This window comes from Dicentrarchus labrax, unplaced genomic scaffold (genome assembly GCF_905237075.1).
Source record: "Dicentrarchus labrax unplaced genomic scaffold, dlabrax2021, whole genome shotgun sequence".
Classification (NCBI taxonomy): domain Eukaryota; kingdom Metazoa; phylum Chordata; class Actinopteri; family Moronidae; genus Dicentrarchus; species Dicentrarchus labrax.
The window spans coordinates 87,343-104,271 of NW_026136959.1; the positions used below are offsets into that span (position 1 = coordinate 87,343).

Sequence of the window (16,929 nt, forward strand, 5' to 3'; positions counted from 1 at the left end):
GTTGTGATGTTACTGTTGGTTAGAAACTGAAGAGAAAGATGAAGATTGTTGTGTCCATTAAACTACATCAGGTCATGTGATTCTACCTGTTCTCAGCAGAGAGCTCCTCCCATAGTCCACATACTTCTTCAACCAGTCAATGCACTCCCGGATGAGGTAGTTCTTATAAAGTGCTATCTGAGCTCTGTTATTATCCCACTTGTGTTTGGTGATGACAGCCTGTGGAACTGGAGCGATCCATGTCTCTGTCTTCAGGTCAAATGCTATGAAGTCTTCTCCATCATAACCCCACTGATCATAACCATTAACCTCTCCAGTGTCATCATCCCACTCACAGCCGTACATCCTCTGGGCAATGTGGACACCTGAGAGAGAGACAGACAGAAACAGTATTAAACCAGAGTGAGATCACAGCACAGTCTTCTATCATCAGTTGATATCACATCTTTACCACAGAGACACACTGATCCACAGACACCAACACAGAGGATCTACACCTCCTGCTGTTATTGGCTCGATGGAAGACACTCACAGACAATCATCATCTGGACTTCATAGTTGAATCTACATGAAAAAAACAAACCTCCAGTTTGGTTGAAGCGCTGCTTCCCAGTTTCAATGTTGGCTTTGAAGGCCTGCTGTTTACCCAGAGAGGCCTGAGTCTGCCTCTCCCAGTACTGAGGATCCTCTGCTGTGACTCTGCTCATCCAGTCCTGTTTGGGTTCTGCTCTCCTGGTGTTACTGTCATAGTGATCTATCTGAACTTCATCAACCAACCCAACAGTAACAAACTCTGGGAAGTTTGGGACTCCAGAAGACGCAGTGAAGATATACTTCAGAGAGTGTTTCACTGTAAGAAAACATTAATGTAACATTTCACTTTTATAAATCACTGAACAATGTTATTGTCCTGCAGACAGAATCAAAGAGAACTACAGTACATTCAAAACATCCTAATAATCTCTGTTGTGCAGTCAATAAACGGTATATATATATATATATATATATATATATATATATAAACGTATATTTAGTTCCTGCAGTCGTGTGTCTGAATTTTATTGACAGAAAGAACGTTTGTAAAAACAGTCGTCCTTCTTTCTGGTGCTGATATCTCGATGTGAAGTGAAACTCCAGTTTAGTTTCCAGTTAGTGTTAGTCATTATCGTATTAGTTTGACTGACTCACTTGCTGCTGCGCCTTGTAGACTGATTCCCAGGAGAGCCAGAAACATCAGGGTCTTCATGCTGAATTCAGACATTTTGATATTCATACTGATAAAGAGTCACTGTGGTTCCAGTTCGAGCACCAAGGTTTAAGTGAAACAGAGTAGTTGGTACTGTAGCAGTGGTCTGCAGGAAGGCGGTGCCGGATGATCTATACTACCGGTGCATGTCATTATAAATTATATGGTACCAATGTCCACTGAACAATTTCTAAACCTTACAGTATCCATGTAAATTGTTTAACATATTAATGTTAATTACTGTTGTTGATTTTAATCATTTAATATTCCTTTTAACACTAAAATCTAGTGTAAAATAAAAAAGTTCTTCTTTGTGTGATGCTCCAACACTTTGAGATGAAATGATCCTGTAAATTATTTTAATCACACACACAACATCACAGCGCATTATACTGCGTCTCACTATGTAGGACTATGTGCTACTCCGCCACACACAAACAGAACCACAGCTGAGGTTGAAACTGAAAGTAAAAGGATCTTATTTTAGCCTGTGTGGGCAGACATGTAGGCAGGGCTTTATTCTGGTGTTTCAACTTCATATGAAAGGAGAATTAAATCTTCTGCTGCTCAGATTGTGTACAATGTTTTGTAGGTTAATGTGATGTAATGTGCAGAAATGTGTTATTCTCTGGGAGGTCAGAGGTCACTGTCAGCTACAGATCAGACACTCTGCAGTTTGTGTGGATGCAGCAGGGTCTTATTGCTGTTTCAGAGCTCCCTCCAGTGATGTGGAGCAGTACAGTTTCTCAGTGTGGACTGTTATTATCTGTTATTTAAACACTTTTGTGTTCAATCACACCATCTGGTTATTAAATGAGACGGAGGAGAACATATTGTATCCTTATTGGAGTCCATATGTAATAAGGTATTTTATTTATGTGTTAGTATTTTTCAGTTCAGGTCTACTCACTGGTCTTGGCACAGAATAGAGGACGACTATCAGAACAGACAGTATGATCAAACACACAATAGTTTATGTAAAGGTTGAGGTGCAAGTCAAACTAATTTCCAAGGGATAGTTTACAACTATGTTCACATTATTACATTTAAAAGTTAATCTGCAGTTAAAGCAAAAGGCTGAAATAAAATTTTCCCTTATCTGAAGATGCAATGTGACAAAAGTAGCTTGATCACATTTGAGCTGATCTTAAGTTGAACTTCAGTTTTAAGTGAGCCACGTGTTCAGTTTTGAATGAATGGATAGATGTCATGAGCTATCAGCTGAGAGATCTGATAGGCAGAGAAAGCAACTTCTTGTATTTCTTTTGCCATTATGTGATATTCAGATATAATCTCTCTGGGCAGATCACAGTCAGACAGGTAGCAACAAATAGGAAGACAAGAGCTGAGTGTGTGACACTTTTCTTCGTCACTATTTGGACACATGCACTCAGTGACAACTTTGTGTTTATTTTATTTTGATGTAGTTGTTTTCACCAACTTTGGTGAATTGAAATATAAGGACACAGAACTAATGGTTAAACTAATGATTTATTGGCATATTTGTAACATATCTGCAAATATGATCACACTAGAGCTCCATATACTACACTATAAACTTACTCAGATTACACTGATATAAGTTAAACAACCCTAACTATCACAGTTCAAGATAGAATGTGATTCATTCTAGTAACATACATAATAATCACCCCTTCATCCTTCCTCCATCATCATCTCATTTAATACACTCACTTAAATTCTGAAGGTGTGAAAACTCCTGACAACAGATTTTCTTCAGCAAATTCATTTCTGGTTCAGTTTTCAAGCTTATGTTGCTCTCTAGTGGAAGGTTACAGAAACACACATCTGGTCGGTGTGTAATGATGAATGAGTGATTCTATTTATGTGACACAGAGTACATAAGTTCATGTGATTCTACCTGTTCTCTGCAGTGTTTTTTCTAATAGTCCACATACTCAATTTCAGAAATGTACTTAAAACCTTCTTCTTATGTCTTTACGTTGTTTTTGTCATTTTCCTCATTATGTCGGTCATGTGTGATGTGCAGCGGTTTTGATGCAAAAAATAAATAATAATCCATAATTCACCTTAAATGAATTAAAATTAAAGTAACAACTGTTTTTAAATTTTAAGCCATATGAAGTACAGATCTTGATCAAATGTAAGGGGGGAATAAATACTCAAGAAAAGTGCAGATACATGAAAACACTACTTAAGCACATTGACAAAGTATTCGTATTTCATTACTTTGCACCACTGGATATTGGTCATATTACAATGTTTAAGCACTAAAAATATAAATGACCTCCAGTTTGGTTGAACTGAATCAAACTCTCAATAGTGGAACTGAAGAAGTGTTGATTAACACGACACTCGTCAGTGTACCAGTCCCTGTGTCCTGGATCATCTTCCATTAGTCTCTTCATCCAGTCCTGTTTGGGTTCAGCTCTCTTGATGTTGCTGTCGTAGTGAACAACCTCAACTCCATCAACCATCACAGCACCAATGAACTCTGGGAAGTTTGTCACTCCAGAAACTCCAATGAAGAAGAACTTCAGGGAGTGTTCCTCTGTAGGGGAAATAGGGTTTCAGCTTTCGAAATACACTTTTTATATTCTGTGTGTATGATTATCTAAAATGAAGAATACACTTTCATTTATGAGTTTGGTAATATTTATTCAAGGCTCATCATTTGGAGTTTGAACCAATTATTTACCCAAAGTAAATGAGTAAATATATTATTTACTTTGAATCGGGTGCTCATTTATTGTGAAAGTGTGAAAACTGTAGCAGGAAACTTATGTTCTGTATCTGCACTTTCTCTTTTGCGTGCAGATTGATTGATTGTGAAAAGGACAGTTTTCTGTTCCCAGCCACCCCAACACATCAGCAGTGAATAGTGCTTTTACTGAGCTGATTTCATTTACTGTAAACTTTAGTTGTGATGTTACTGTTGGTTAGAAACTGAAGAGAAAGATGAAGATTGTTGTGTCCATTAAACTACATCAGGTCATGTGATTCTACCTGTTCTCAGCAGAGAGCTCCTCCCATAGTCCAAATATTTCTTCAACCAGTCAATGCAAATCTGGGTGAGGTATTGTTTTTTCTGCGCTATCTGAGCTTTATTATAATCCCACTTGTGTTTGGTGATGACAGCCTGTGGTTTTGGAGCGATCCATGTCTCTGTCTTCAGGTCAAATGCTATGAAGTCTTCTCCATCATAACCCCACTGATCATAACCATTAACCTCTCCAGTGTCATCATCCCACTCACAGCCGTACATCCTCTGGGCAATGTGGACCCCTGAGAGAGAGAAAGACAGACAGAAACAGTATTAAACCAGAGTGAGATCACAGCACAGTCTTCTATCATCAGTTGATATCACATCTTTACCACAGAGACACACTGATCCACAGACACCAACACAGAGGATCTACACCTCCTGCTGTTATTGGCTCGATGGAAGACACTCACAGACAATCATCATCTGGACTTCATAGTTGAATCTACATGAATAAAACACATGAAGAACTCAATGAAATAAACAAACCTCCAGTTTGGTTGAAGCGCTGCTTCGCAGTTTCAATGTTGGCTTTGAAGGTCCGCTGAGCTCTCACAGAGGCCTGAGTCTCCATCTCCAAGTACTGAGGATCCTCGGCTGTGACTCTGCTCATCCAGTCCTGTTTGGGTTCTGCTCTCCTGGTGTTACTGTCACAGTGATCTATCTGAACTTCATCAACCAACCCAACAGTAACAAACTCTGGGAAGTTTGGGACTCCAGAAGACGCAGTGAAGATATACTTCAGAGAGTGAGTCACTGTAAGAAAACATTAATGTAACATTTCAGTTTTATAAATCACTGAACAATGTTATTGTCCTGCACACAGAATCAAAGAGAACTACAGTACATTCAAACCTAATAATATCTGTTGTGCAGTCAATAAACACAAAAATACATTTATAGATGAAGATTTTGCTCCAGAAACTCTTTACTTTAATATTTCTGATGATTCTGTCTTGAAAAATGTTATTTATTCTGAAATAAAATGTTAAACGGGTCAAATATTTAGTGCAGGGGCGCCAGCTCTACCAGGTGAGATATCCAGGCAGCCGTGCACTAAATGTTGTATCAAGGATGAGTGCTTGCTGCAGCGGCCCTGGGTTCGAGTCTGATCTGTAGCCCTTTTTCTGCATTTCATCCCCCCTCTCTCTCTCCCCTTTCCTGTCAATTGATTAAAGGCAATAAAAGTATATTTTTTATATATATATATAATTTATGTGTTAAGTTGCACTTTCAGAATTCTGCACTGCAAATACCAAAAATGTTTAACAAATCTGTCAGAGAATAAATCGATATATATCACACATCATATATATATATATTTATATATCAAATGCTAAAATATTACTAAAATATTTTTAGGCAAATACCGATATTGATATTTCTAGATAATGATAGAAATAAAATCTGATATTTAGGTCAGGTATTTTTTTTTAATGTATAGAAAATGAACAGTAACATTTAATTTTTTTGTGACCTTTTGTGGCATTTTTGAACTTTTTCCAGTTACTTATTGACACGTACACAGATACAGGAACTAAACATCACAGGCCATCAACTGACTCACCTGCTGCTGCACCTTGTAGACTGATTCCCAGGAGAGCCAGAAACATCAGGGTCTTCATGGTGAGTTCAGACATTTTGATAAACGTCTTTAATGTGTATTCATACTGATAAAGAGTCACTGTGGTTCCAGTTCGAGCACCAAGGTTTAAGTGACACAGAGAAGTTGGTACTGTAGCAGTGGTCTGCAGGAAGGCGGGGCTGGATTGTCTATACTACTGGTGCATGTCATTATGAATTATATGGTACCAATGTACACAGAACAATTTATAACCCTTACAGTATCCATGTAAATTGTTTAACATATAATTGTTTATTACTGTTGTTGATTTTAATAATTTAATATTCCTTTTAAATCTTCTCATTAATGTACGGATCAGTCACACAACGTCACAGTGCATTATACTGCGTCTCACTATGTAGGCCTACATGCTACTCCACCACACACAAACAGAACCACAGCTGAGGTTGAAATTGAAAGTGTGGGTGAGAGGATGGTGGGAGGGGGACATGTAGGTGTGACACCATGTACTTGTACAATGTTGTGTAGGTTAATGAGATGTAACGTTCAGAAATGTATTATTCTCTGGGAGGTCCATTCAATTAAATTCAATTAAATTCAATTTTCTTTGTATAGCGCCAATTCATAACAGAAGTTATCTCAGGACACTTTCCAAATAGAGACCCAACAGTACCCACCATGAGCAAGCACTTGGTGTCACTGTCAGCTACAGATCAGACACTCTGCAGTTTGTGTGGATGCAGCAGGGTCTTATTGCTGTTTCAGAGCTCCCTCCAGTGATGTGGAGCAGTACAGTTTCTCAGTGTGTTATTATCTGTTATTTAAACACATCTGTGTGCAACAGACCATCTGGTTGTTAAATGAGATGGAGGGGAACATATTGTATCCTTATCAGAGTCCATATATAATAAGGTATTTTATTTATGTGTTTGTATGTTTGAGTTCAGGTCTACTCACTGGTCTTTGCACAGAATAGAGGACTACTATCAGAACAGACAATATGATCAAACACACAATAGTTTATGTAAAGGTTGAGGTGCAAGTCAAACATTATTATAAGTTGTTACCAGATTAAGTTAATAGTGCTTTACCCCATAAAACTAATCGGTAAACTAATGATTTATTGGCATATTTGTAACATATCTGCAAATATAATCACAGTAGAGCTCCATATACTACACTATAAACTTACTCAGAATAAGTTAAGATTTTCTTCAGCAAATTCATTTCATTTTCCTTTTCAAGCTTATGTTGCTCTCTAGTGGAAGGTTACAGAAACACACATCATTTATTAAGTGTGAAAACTGTAGCAGCAAAGGTATTTTCTTCCTCTGCACTTTCTCTTTTGCATGCAGATTGATTGCTTGTGCAAAGGACAGTTTCCTGTGACCTGTGGTGAGCGGTTTTCTGTTCCCACGCACCCCAACACATCAGCAGTGAATAGTGCTTTTACTAAAGTGATTTCATTTACTGTGAACTTTAGTTAACATTTCAAACAGTTCCCATGCACCCAAAACCAAACTGTATATAAATAATACAATAAGATATATATAATGTATAACATTATGCAAGAATGGAAAGCATTGTATGACATATTATATAGACTACTTTAGTTTTACATTTATAGAATTGAGTTTTAAGTGTAAAATCATCAAAACTCTGTATTCTGATTATAAGATTATAAGTAAATACCACATATAAATGTAAATAGTAACACACACAAAGTTTAACTCAACTCAACTTTATTCATATATCACCTTACAAACAAACATTCAGCTTCATGTAGCAAATTAAAACAAACATCAATGCAGTAAAAACACTAAAATATAAAACATCAAATAAATGTCTGTGTAAAAATAAACACCAGGGAGACAAATTATATAAAAAATTAAGATTAATACTTAAAAACTAAGGCTATAACATTACTCCAAAGTAAAAGCCGGATTAAAAGATTAAACAATTGAAAGTTTTTAATTTTCTTTTAAAGATACAGAGAAAGCAGTGGAGGAACTTTAAACTCAATTCTAACAGATACAGGCAGCCGGTGTCTTCAGCAGAGGAGTCATCCATTTTCCTGGTTCTAGTTTAGACTTGAGTCGCAGGGTTCTGAACTAGCTGTAGCTTTCTGATGGACTGTTTAGGGAATTAATCTACATGACAGGTAATAAAAGCGTCAGTGAGTATTTCAGCATCTTTCAGACTTAAAAAAGGTCTGACTTTTTCCATATTTCTAACATGAAACAAGGCTGTTTTATTTACCGTTTGAAAATTAGAATTAAATTTTAAATTTGAATATAAAATCACTCCCAAATGAATGATGTTAGTTTTAATCTGTTCGGTAAGGTCACTGAGCATTGAGTGTAGTTTTTCTCTCTCTGCTTTAAACATACTGGGCTGAGATTTTTAACAGAAGAACAAACAGACTCAGGGACAGCTTCTTCCCCAAAGCTGTCACCATACTCAACTCTCATTTGCACTAATGTACTTATTGTATTGCATTGTATTTATTGTATAGTCTTTTATATCGTTTTTTCATTTTATCGTTTTATGTGTGCACTTTTACGGAGCTGCTCTTAAATCTCATTGTACTGTGTATAATGCCAATAAAGGCATTCAATTCAATTCAATATCTGAGTGGATGCAGAGTTCTGATATCACAAAGCCTCTGAAAAATCTACCTGCATGTTTCATATCATTAGAGGTCATTTTTGTGAACAGACACTTAAACTACAAACCTAAAGAGACAGAAAGAATAATCATATAAAACAGAAATTCCAATTCAATTCCAAAAGTTATAATATCATATCATTACCTGAGGATTCAATTTAACTGAGATCTAAAATATTCATGATCGTACTGTACATCGTTGGTTGTAAGAAACTATAAAGTGTTTCAGAGGTTTTACAGTGAACGGCAAAACAATATTAAACTGCTTTAACTGGAGGTGTTAGGTTCACTGTTTTGTTGTCCCACATGACGTCACTGTGTGCAGGGTGGTGTGTTTGCTCGTGATTCAGATTCTCAGAGAGCTCAGAGCTGTTTTCAGGAGCTGCAAGGTCAGAAACACACTGTTAGTCCTCTTCTCCTGCACTGAACTACCTCAGCTCACAATGTAAAGAACGTGTCAGGGACAATAGAATAAAAACAAGTTCTACTTACGACGTGGAGGGCGATTGGCTGAAATAAGAAGAAAAGATGAATAATTGAATTTGTCACAAATGCCAGAAGATCTTTCGTTTTGAATCTCATTCTCTCTCATATAAACTGAGAAATAAATCCCCCCTTTTCCTCTCTATTTAGATTATGTGTATTATTTTGTAGATTATTCTAACAATATATCTGAGCCTTACTCTGCTACTGTTGGTTACTACGATGGAGTATTAGGGCCAGACTAAAAAAAATATAAAAATAAATATATATTTTTATTTTTTTGGAAATTACGAAAATAAAGTCATAATGTTACGAGAATAAAGTCGTTATAATATAAGAATAATGTAATAATAATACAATACATAATCATACCATACAGTCAACAGGTAAGATAACGTATTCATAATTTCATCGTTAAACAGTTTTGCTGGCTGAGCCAACAGGCTGACAGTTCTAATAGAATTACTACTTTATTCTCGTAATATATCGACTTTATTCTCGTAATGTTATGACTTTATTCTCGTAATATTACGACTTTATTCTTGTAATATTACCACTTTATTCTCATAATATTACGACTTTATTCATGTGTTGTTACGACTTTATTCTCGTAGACCTAATATTATGACTTTATTCTCGTAATATTACGACTTCATTCTCGTGCATTATTAAATGTTAGTTAAGTTTTTCAGTCTGCAGAGCATCAACTCAGTTCAATCAAGTAACTCACCTTTCTTTATTTTGTAAACGATAAATCCAATAGCACCACTGAGGACGACAGCAAGAACAACCACTCTAGCAGTAATCGAGATTTTGACGTTTTTGGGCTTCTCTGCTCAGCAAAAAACAACACAAATAAACAAAAATCACAATGTGTGGAGAGGAAGCAGATTAGAAAAGATCCATCCATCTATTTATCAAGGTTACCAGGTTTGTGCAAATAGTGAGTTTTATGTTTCACTCAGAGATTGAACTGAGGGGCTGCATGATGAGCTACTATAAGATAAATAAGGTTGTTTTTGAAGAGTGAATCATGCAAAGTTACAACAGTGGAGTCTCAGATCCAAGAATACAGAGCTCAAATAGAGCATAATAATCCCCTTTAAATCTGTGTTTCTCACCTTTGTCAATGCTGATCTCAGGCTTGCCCGAGTTGGTCTTGAACACTGCTTTGTCCAGTTTGATGACGATGTCGTTCTTCACACCATAGAGCCGAAACACACAGTCGTACCTCCTCCAGTCTTCAGTGACTGATGAAAGGTTCAGGTCAACACTCATCTGGAAGGATCCATCATTGTTGGGGAGGATCTCTTCGTGGCCCACGTCCTCATGAAGCTCCTCTCCATCTTTCCTCCAGATGAGTGTGGCATTGTCAGGTTTGAAACCTGTAGCGTGGCAGCTGACTGGAGAGGAGGGAGTCTTCTGGAGGAGAGACACTGAGGGAAGGTCTGGAGAGTAAAGAGAAACACACTTTATAGGTTCTTTATTAGTATTTACTTTGTATCAATATTATTATTCTTGTTTGATGTCATGTATTTTAAATGTTTTAGTAACACCTGCTATATACATGTATGCAACACTATACGCCGATCAGCCATAACAATAAGACCACCTGATCACCCTGGTGGTCATATTGTTTTTCCAACGAACTGTGTGTTCTAACCCCTTTCTATCAGAACCAGCATTTACGTTTTCAGCAGTTTGACCTACAGTAGCTCGTCTGTTGGATCGGACCACACTGGCCAGCCTTCACTCTCTACTTGCAACAATAAGCCTTGGCCCCCCATGACCCTGTCTCCGGATCACCGCTTTTCCTTCCTTGGACCACTTGTGATAGGTACTGACCTCTGCAGACCAGGAACACCCCACAAGCGATTATCTGATCCAGTCATATAGCCAACACAATTTGGCTTTATGTGTTAAGTTGCACTTTCAGAATTCTGCACTGCAAATACCAAAAATGTTTAACAAATATATCACACATCATATAAATATACATTTATATATCAAATGCTAAAATATTGCTTAAATATTTTTAGGCAAATACTGATATTGATATTTCTAGATGATGGATAGAAATAAAATCTGATATTTAGGTCAGGTATTTTTTTTTAATGTATAGAAATTGAACTGTAACATTTCATTTTTTTTTTTTTGTGTGACCTTTTGTGGCATTTTTGAACTTTTTCCAGTTACTTATTGACATGTACACAGATACAGGAACTAAACATCACAGGCCATCAACTGACTCACTTGCTGCTGCGCCTTGTAGACTGATTCCCAGGAGAGCCAGAAACATCAGGGTCTTCATGCTGAATTCAGACATTTTGATGAACGTCTTTAATGTGTATTCATACTGATAAAGAGTCACTGTGGTTCCAGTTCGAGCACCAAGGTTTAAGTGAAAGAGAGTAGTTGGTACTGTGGCAGTGGTTTGCAGGAAGGCGGGACCGGATGATCTATACTACCGGTGCATGTCATTATAAATTATATGGTACCAATATCCACAGAACAATTTCTAACCTTTACAGTATCCATGTAAATTGTTTAACATATTAATGTTAATTACTGTTGTTAATTTAAATCCTTTAATATTCCTTTTAAATCTTCTCATTAATGTACGGATCAGTCACACAACGTCACAGTGCATTATACTGTATCTTACTATGTAGGCATACATGCTACTCCACCACACACAAACAGAAGCACAGCTGAGGTTGAAATTGAAAGTGTGTGTGAGAGGATGGTGGGAGGGGGACATGTAGGCATTTTGGTGTTTCAATGTTGTTCACATATGAAAGGAGAATTAAACCTTCTGCTGCTCAGATCTTGTACAATGTTTTGTAGGTTAATGTGATGTAATGTGCAGAAATGTATTTCTTTGTTTATTTAGAAATTGATGAAAGGACACAAAGAAAGAAAACTATGCTCAGTGCATATTGTCACTAGAGATGCCAAATGGATTGTCAGATAACGTTATCACAGAACTTTATTATGACATACCTGGCATGAACGGTAAACAGTGATGCCCACAATGAAGAGAAGTACTGAGACACCAACTCCAATGACAGGACCATAGGAGGATGCTGGTGAAGGAACTGGAACTAAACCAACAGAACACACTTTTATCACAAGCCCATTTATACTTTTGCAACCTAAAAGCCATCTTGCGTGGTTCTGAAAGAATAATAACAGCTTATTTCTGATTATGCTCAAAACATAATTATCACCCTGCTCAGAAAGAGATAACATAGTATAGTTTGACATTTTGGGAAATAAGCCTTTTATTAGATGTATATGAGAATCTTGATATTACTCTCATATGTTAAACATTAGACTAAAGCCAGTAGCTTAACTTAGCCCAAGTATGGAGACAGGGGAAACAGCTAGCTCTGTCTGAAGGTAACAAAATGTACCTACCAGCATCTTTAAATGTTTAACTAATGAACACGTCACGTTTCATTAATTTAATCTGTGCAAAAACTGATATGTAAAAACGACAAGTGGTGAACTGAAAGAATTGGTTAAACTGCAAAAACAGGGCTCAGAGTGTCGGCCACAACTGAACTCATTGTCTCCACAGCAACATCTTACTTTCATCAACCACAGCACGGTGGGAAATGTAGCTCTACAACTCACCACGTTACTAAATGAGAGTTTGTTTCAGTCTTACCTTCATTGGTCCTGATCACTGCTTTGTCCAGTTTGGTGACAATATCGTTCTTCACACCAGAGAGCTGAAACACACAGTCGTACCTCCTCCAGTCTGCAGATGGGACTGATGAATGAAGTTACATGTCAACACTCATCTGGAAGGATCCATCGTGGTTGAGGAGGATCTCTCCGTGGTCCACGTCCTCATGAATCTCCACTCCATCTTTCCTCCAGAACATCAAGGCTCTATCAGGGTAGAAACCTGTAGCGTGGCAGCTGACTGGAGAGGAGGGAGTCTTCTGGAGGAGAGACACTGAGGGAAACTCTGGGAGAGAGAGAGAGAGAGAGAGAGAGAGAGAGAGAGAGAGAGAGAGATAGTGAGTGTAAATGTAGAAACATTATAGCTCTACAGTGGCTCTATATGTATATGTGACACACGTGTCCATAGAGTCGTAAGGTCATGTGATTCTACCTGTTCTCTGCAAAGTGTTGTAGTCCAAACACTTCTTCAGCCAGTCAGAACACGTTGTGAGATGCAGGGTAATGTTTTTAATTCTCTCTTTGTCTGTGTCCCACTGAAATTTGGTGTAGCGAGCTTGTGGATGAGTTGAAGGGATCCATGTCTGTGTTATTGGGTTGAACTCCATGAAGCCTTCTCCATCATAACGGTACTCATCCGAAGTATAAACCTGGTCTTCCCCCCATAGATCCTCTGGAAAGTGTGGACATCTAAGAGAGAGACAGATACAGTAACCTATTGGGAGCTCATAATACAGTACTATCTTATTGAGTCCAAATATTTTACAACAGTTTAAAACTTCATCCCACTAAACTAAAGTAATGAGTCTGTTTTGAAAATGTAGAAGTTATGGATATTTGGTTAGAAATGTCAGAAAAATAGTAAAAGTGAAGTGCAGATACTTGAAAAAACCAAACATACATTATTTAAGTATTTGTATTTCATTACTTTGCACCACTGGATATTGGTCATATTACAATGTTTAAGTACTAAAAATATAAATTACCTCCAGTATGGCATAAATTCATCAACTGTCAGTAATGGAATTCAAAAAGTGTTGATTAACACGACACTCGTCAGTGTACCAGTCCCTGTGTCCTGGATCATCTTCCATTAGTCTCTTCATCCAGTCCTGTTTGGGTTCAGCTCTCTTGATGTTGCTGTCGTAGTGAACAACCTCAACTCCATCAACCATCACAGCACCAATGAACTCTGGGAAGTTTGTCACTCCAGAAAATCCAGCAAAGAAAAACTTCAGGGAGTGTTCCTCTGTAAGAAACACAATGTTTAATGGGTTTGACTTAACATTTACTTTTTTATGTAAAGCTAGGAAAAATTACTATAACCACCCTGATATTATTTGTAACGTCTATTGAAGTAAATAATTCCTGAACTGTGCACCAGAGTGCAGAGTTTTAGTGGGACAAACATAAAATTGCATCTGATGTAAACATACCCCAGTTGGTTCTGATCACAGCCTTATCCAGTTTGCTGACGTTGTCGTCCTCGTCACCGAACTTAAACACACACTCGTAACTCCCCCAGTCTTCAGGTATGACTGGTGGGACTTGGTCAACACTCATCTGGAAGGTTCCATCGTTGCTTGGGAGGACCTCCGCACGACCTTCAATAGGAAGCTCCTTTCCATCTTTCCTCCAGAACAGTGTGGCTCTGTCAGGGTAGAAACCTGTAGCGTGGCAGCTCACTGGAGAGCGGGGAGTCTTCTGGAGGAGAGACACTGAGGGAAGCTCTGCAGAATAAAGAGAAAGAGACAGAAAAATATGGATCTGTGCAGTGGTTCTCAATATGTTGCTTCACATTGAGACATGTGAACAGTGATTCTACCTGTTCTCAGCAAGGAGCTCTTCCCATAGTCTAAATACTTGCTCAGCAACTGAGGACAATGCTGGGTGAGGTTAAACTTAATGTTGTTTATTGTAGCTTTGTCACTGTCCCACTCCTGCTTGGTGATGAAAGCCTATGGTGTTGAATTGTTCCATTCCAGTGTCTGCAGGTCTAACCATATGAAGTCTTCTCCATCATATTTAAACTCATCATAACCAATAACTTCTGGAGTTTTATCCTCCCAGTCACAGCCATAGATCCTCTGGAAAGTGTGGACGCCTAAAAGAGAGACAGAGACTGCAGTAAACCAGAGCGAGAGTCCATCAAAGTTATTTTCAGCTCATCGTGTTTATCATCATAAAATCATCATCAAATTATATCCTGAAGATGACAAACAATCGACCAGCTATGGTGGAATGGAAATCAGTGCATTTAATGTACAAGAAGTGTACTTTAGTGCAATTTTGACTTACTTGTATTTGAGTGTTTTTATTTTATTTACTTCATACTTGCTTTATAATTCAAAGAGAAATATTTTACTTTTACATTTTACTTGTTACTTTCAGATTAAGAATTGAAAAACATTATACAGTTTATACAATCTGATGAGATTAAACTATTTGACATTGTATAAAGATGCTCAAATGATCTACACCCAATATTATAATATTCCTATTAGTATGTATACATACTAATACTAATTTATACATTTATAGTATAGTATACTTCTTAAGAGCTCCACCATTATCAATCAATAAGACCATTGTAAACAGGAAACTTATACACCAATATACCTCTTGTTTGATTGAGGTCCTGCATCAAACTGTCAATAGTGGAACTGAAGAAGCGCTGATTAACATGACACTCGTCAGTGTACCAGTCCCTGTGTCCTGGATCATCTTCCATTAGTCTCTTCATCCAGTCCTGTTTGGGTTCAGCTCTCTTGATGCTGCTGTCGTAGTGAACAACCTCAACTCCATCAACCATCACAGCACCAATGAACCCTGGGATGTTTGTCACTCCAGAAAATCCAGCACAGAAAAACTTTAGGGACTGTTCCTCTGTAGGGGAAATACATTTTCAGGTTTCTGAAATACACTTTTTATATTCTTTTTGAATGCTTATCTAAAAGGAAGAACACACATTTATTCATGAGTTTGGTCATATTTATTCAAGGCTCATCATTTGGAGTTTGAACCAATGATCTACCCAAAGTAAATAAGTAAATATATTATTTACTTTGAATCGGGTGCTCATTTATTGTGAACGTGTGAAAACTGTAGCAGGAAACTTATTTTCTTTCTCTGCACTTTCTCTTTTGCGTGCAGATTGATTGCTTGTGCAAAGGACAGTTTCCTGTGACCTGCGGTGAACAGTTTTCTGTTCCCACACACCCCAAAACATCAGCAGGGAAAAGCTCTTTTACTGAAGTGATTTCATTTACCGTAAACTGCAGTTCCCATGCACCCAAAGGAATGCACACAAAACCAAACTGTATACTGGTACTGGTGTGAATGCTCTTTTGAAGGTACTGTAATTTCACACACTAATTCTGCTCTACACAGGAGCTCATGGGCCAAATGAAACTGCTGTAACAGAAAGAACTTAAAATGTTGTCAAAAAATGACACAAAAGGAGCAACATAAATAACTTTATCTTTGTTTGAGAAAGAAGAAGAACCAAAGAGCTCGGTAGAATCAACTGATGTTAACTCTGTCTTCAGTGCAATGTTGTTTCCTCGTTCACTGACTGAGTCTTTGTTCTCTGGAATATGAGGTGTCCTGTCACAGACAGATGCAGAAAAACTGATCCATGCATTTGTTACTTCTAGTCTGGATTACTGTAACTCCTTATTATCAGGTTGCCCCAATAAGTCCATTCAGACGCTCCAATTAATTCAGAACGCTGCAGCACGAGTACTGACAGGAACTAGGAAAAGAGATCACATCCCTCCTGTACTAGCTTCTCTGCATTGGCTCCCTGTAAAATTCTGAATAGAATTTAAAATCCTCCTCCTCACCTTCAAAGCTCTTCATGGTCAGGCCCCTTCATACCTTAAAGAGCTCATAGTACCCTATTACCCCTCTAGAACACTGCGTTCTCTGAATGCTGGGCTACTTGTGGTTCCTATAGTCTCTAAAAGTAGAACAGGAGCCAGAGCCTTCAGTTACCAAGCTCCTCTCCTGTGGAACCAGCTTCCAGTTGTGGTTCGGGAGGCAGACACCCTCACCACATTCAAGAGTAGGCTTAAGACATTCCTCTTTGATAAAGCTTATAGTTAGGGTTGGATCAGGTGAGTCCTGAACCATCCCTTAGTTATGCTGCTGTAGGCCTAAACTATTGGGGGATTTCCCATGATGCACTGAGCTCCTCTCTTCCTCTCTCTCTCTCTTTCTGCACTCATT

General features: G+C 37.8%; 2 protein-coding genes across 2 annotated transcripts in view; both read right to left on the reverse strand.

Annotated features, from left to right (window-relative positions):
- The window catches only part of LOC127360852 (major histocompatibility complex class I-related gene protein), a 52,845-nt gene that overhangs the window by 26,253 nt on the left and 9,663 nt on the right, over nt 1–16,929 (reverse strand). The window contains exons 2-6 of the mRNA XM_051395268.1: nt 12,680–12,762; nt 12,010–12,110; nt 11,260–11,318; nt 4,761–5,027; nt 87–365 (exon numbers count right to left, since the gene is read on the reverse strand). Of these exons, the coding sequence (XP_051251228.1) occupies nt 87–365; nt 4,761–5,027; nt 11,260–11,318; nt 12,010–12,110; nt 12,680–12,685 (712 nt within the window). The 5' untranslated portion in view covers nt 12,686–12,762. The remainder of the gene's footprint in view (nt 1–86; nt 366–4,760; nt 5,028–11,259; nt 11,319–12,009; nt 12,111–12,679; nt 12,763–16,929) is intronic.
- Nucleotides 13,163–15,694, reverse strand: LOC127360860 (zinc-alpha-2-glycoprotein-like). Its single transcript, XM_051395284.1, is given in 5 exon segments — nt 13,163–13,389; nt 13,686–13,948; nt 14,136–14,429; nt 14,525–14,803; nt 15,319–15,694. Coding segments are annotated over 4 exon segments (1,008 nt in total). The 5' UTR covers nt 15,512–15,694; the 3' UTR covers nt 13,163–13,389; nt 13,686–13,706.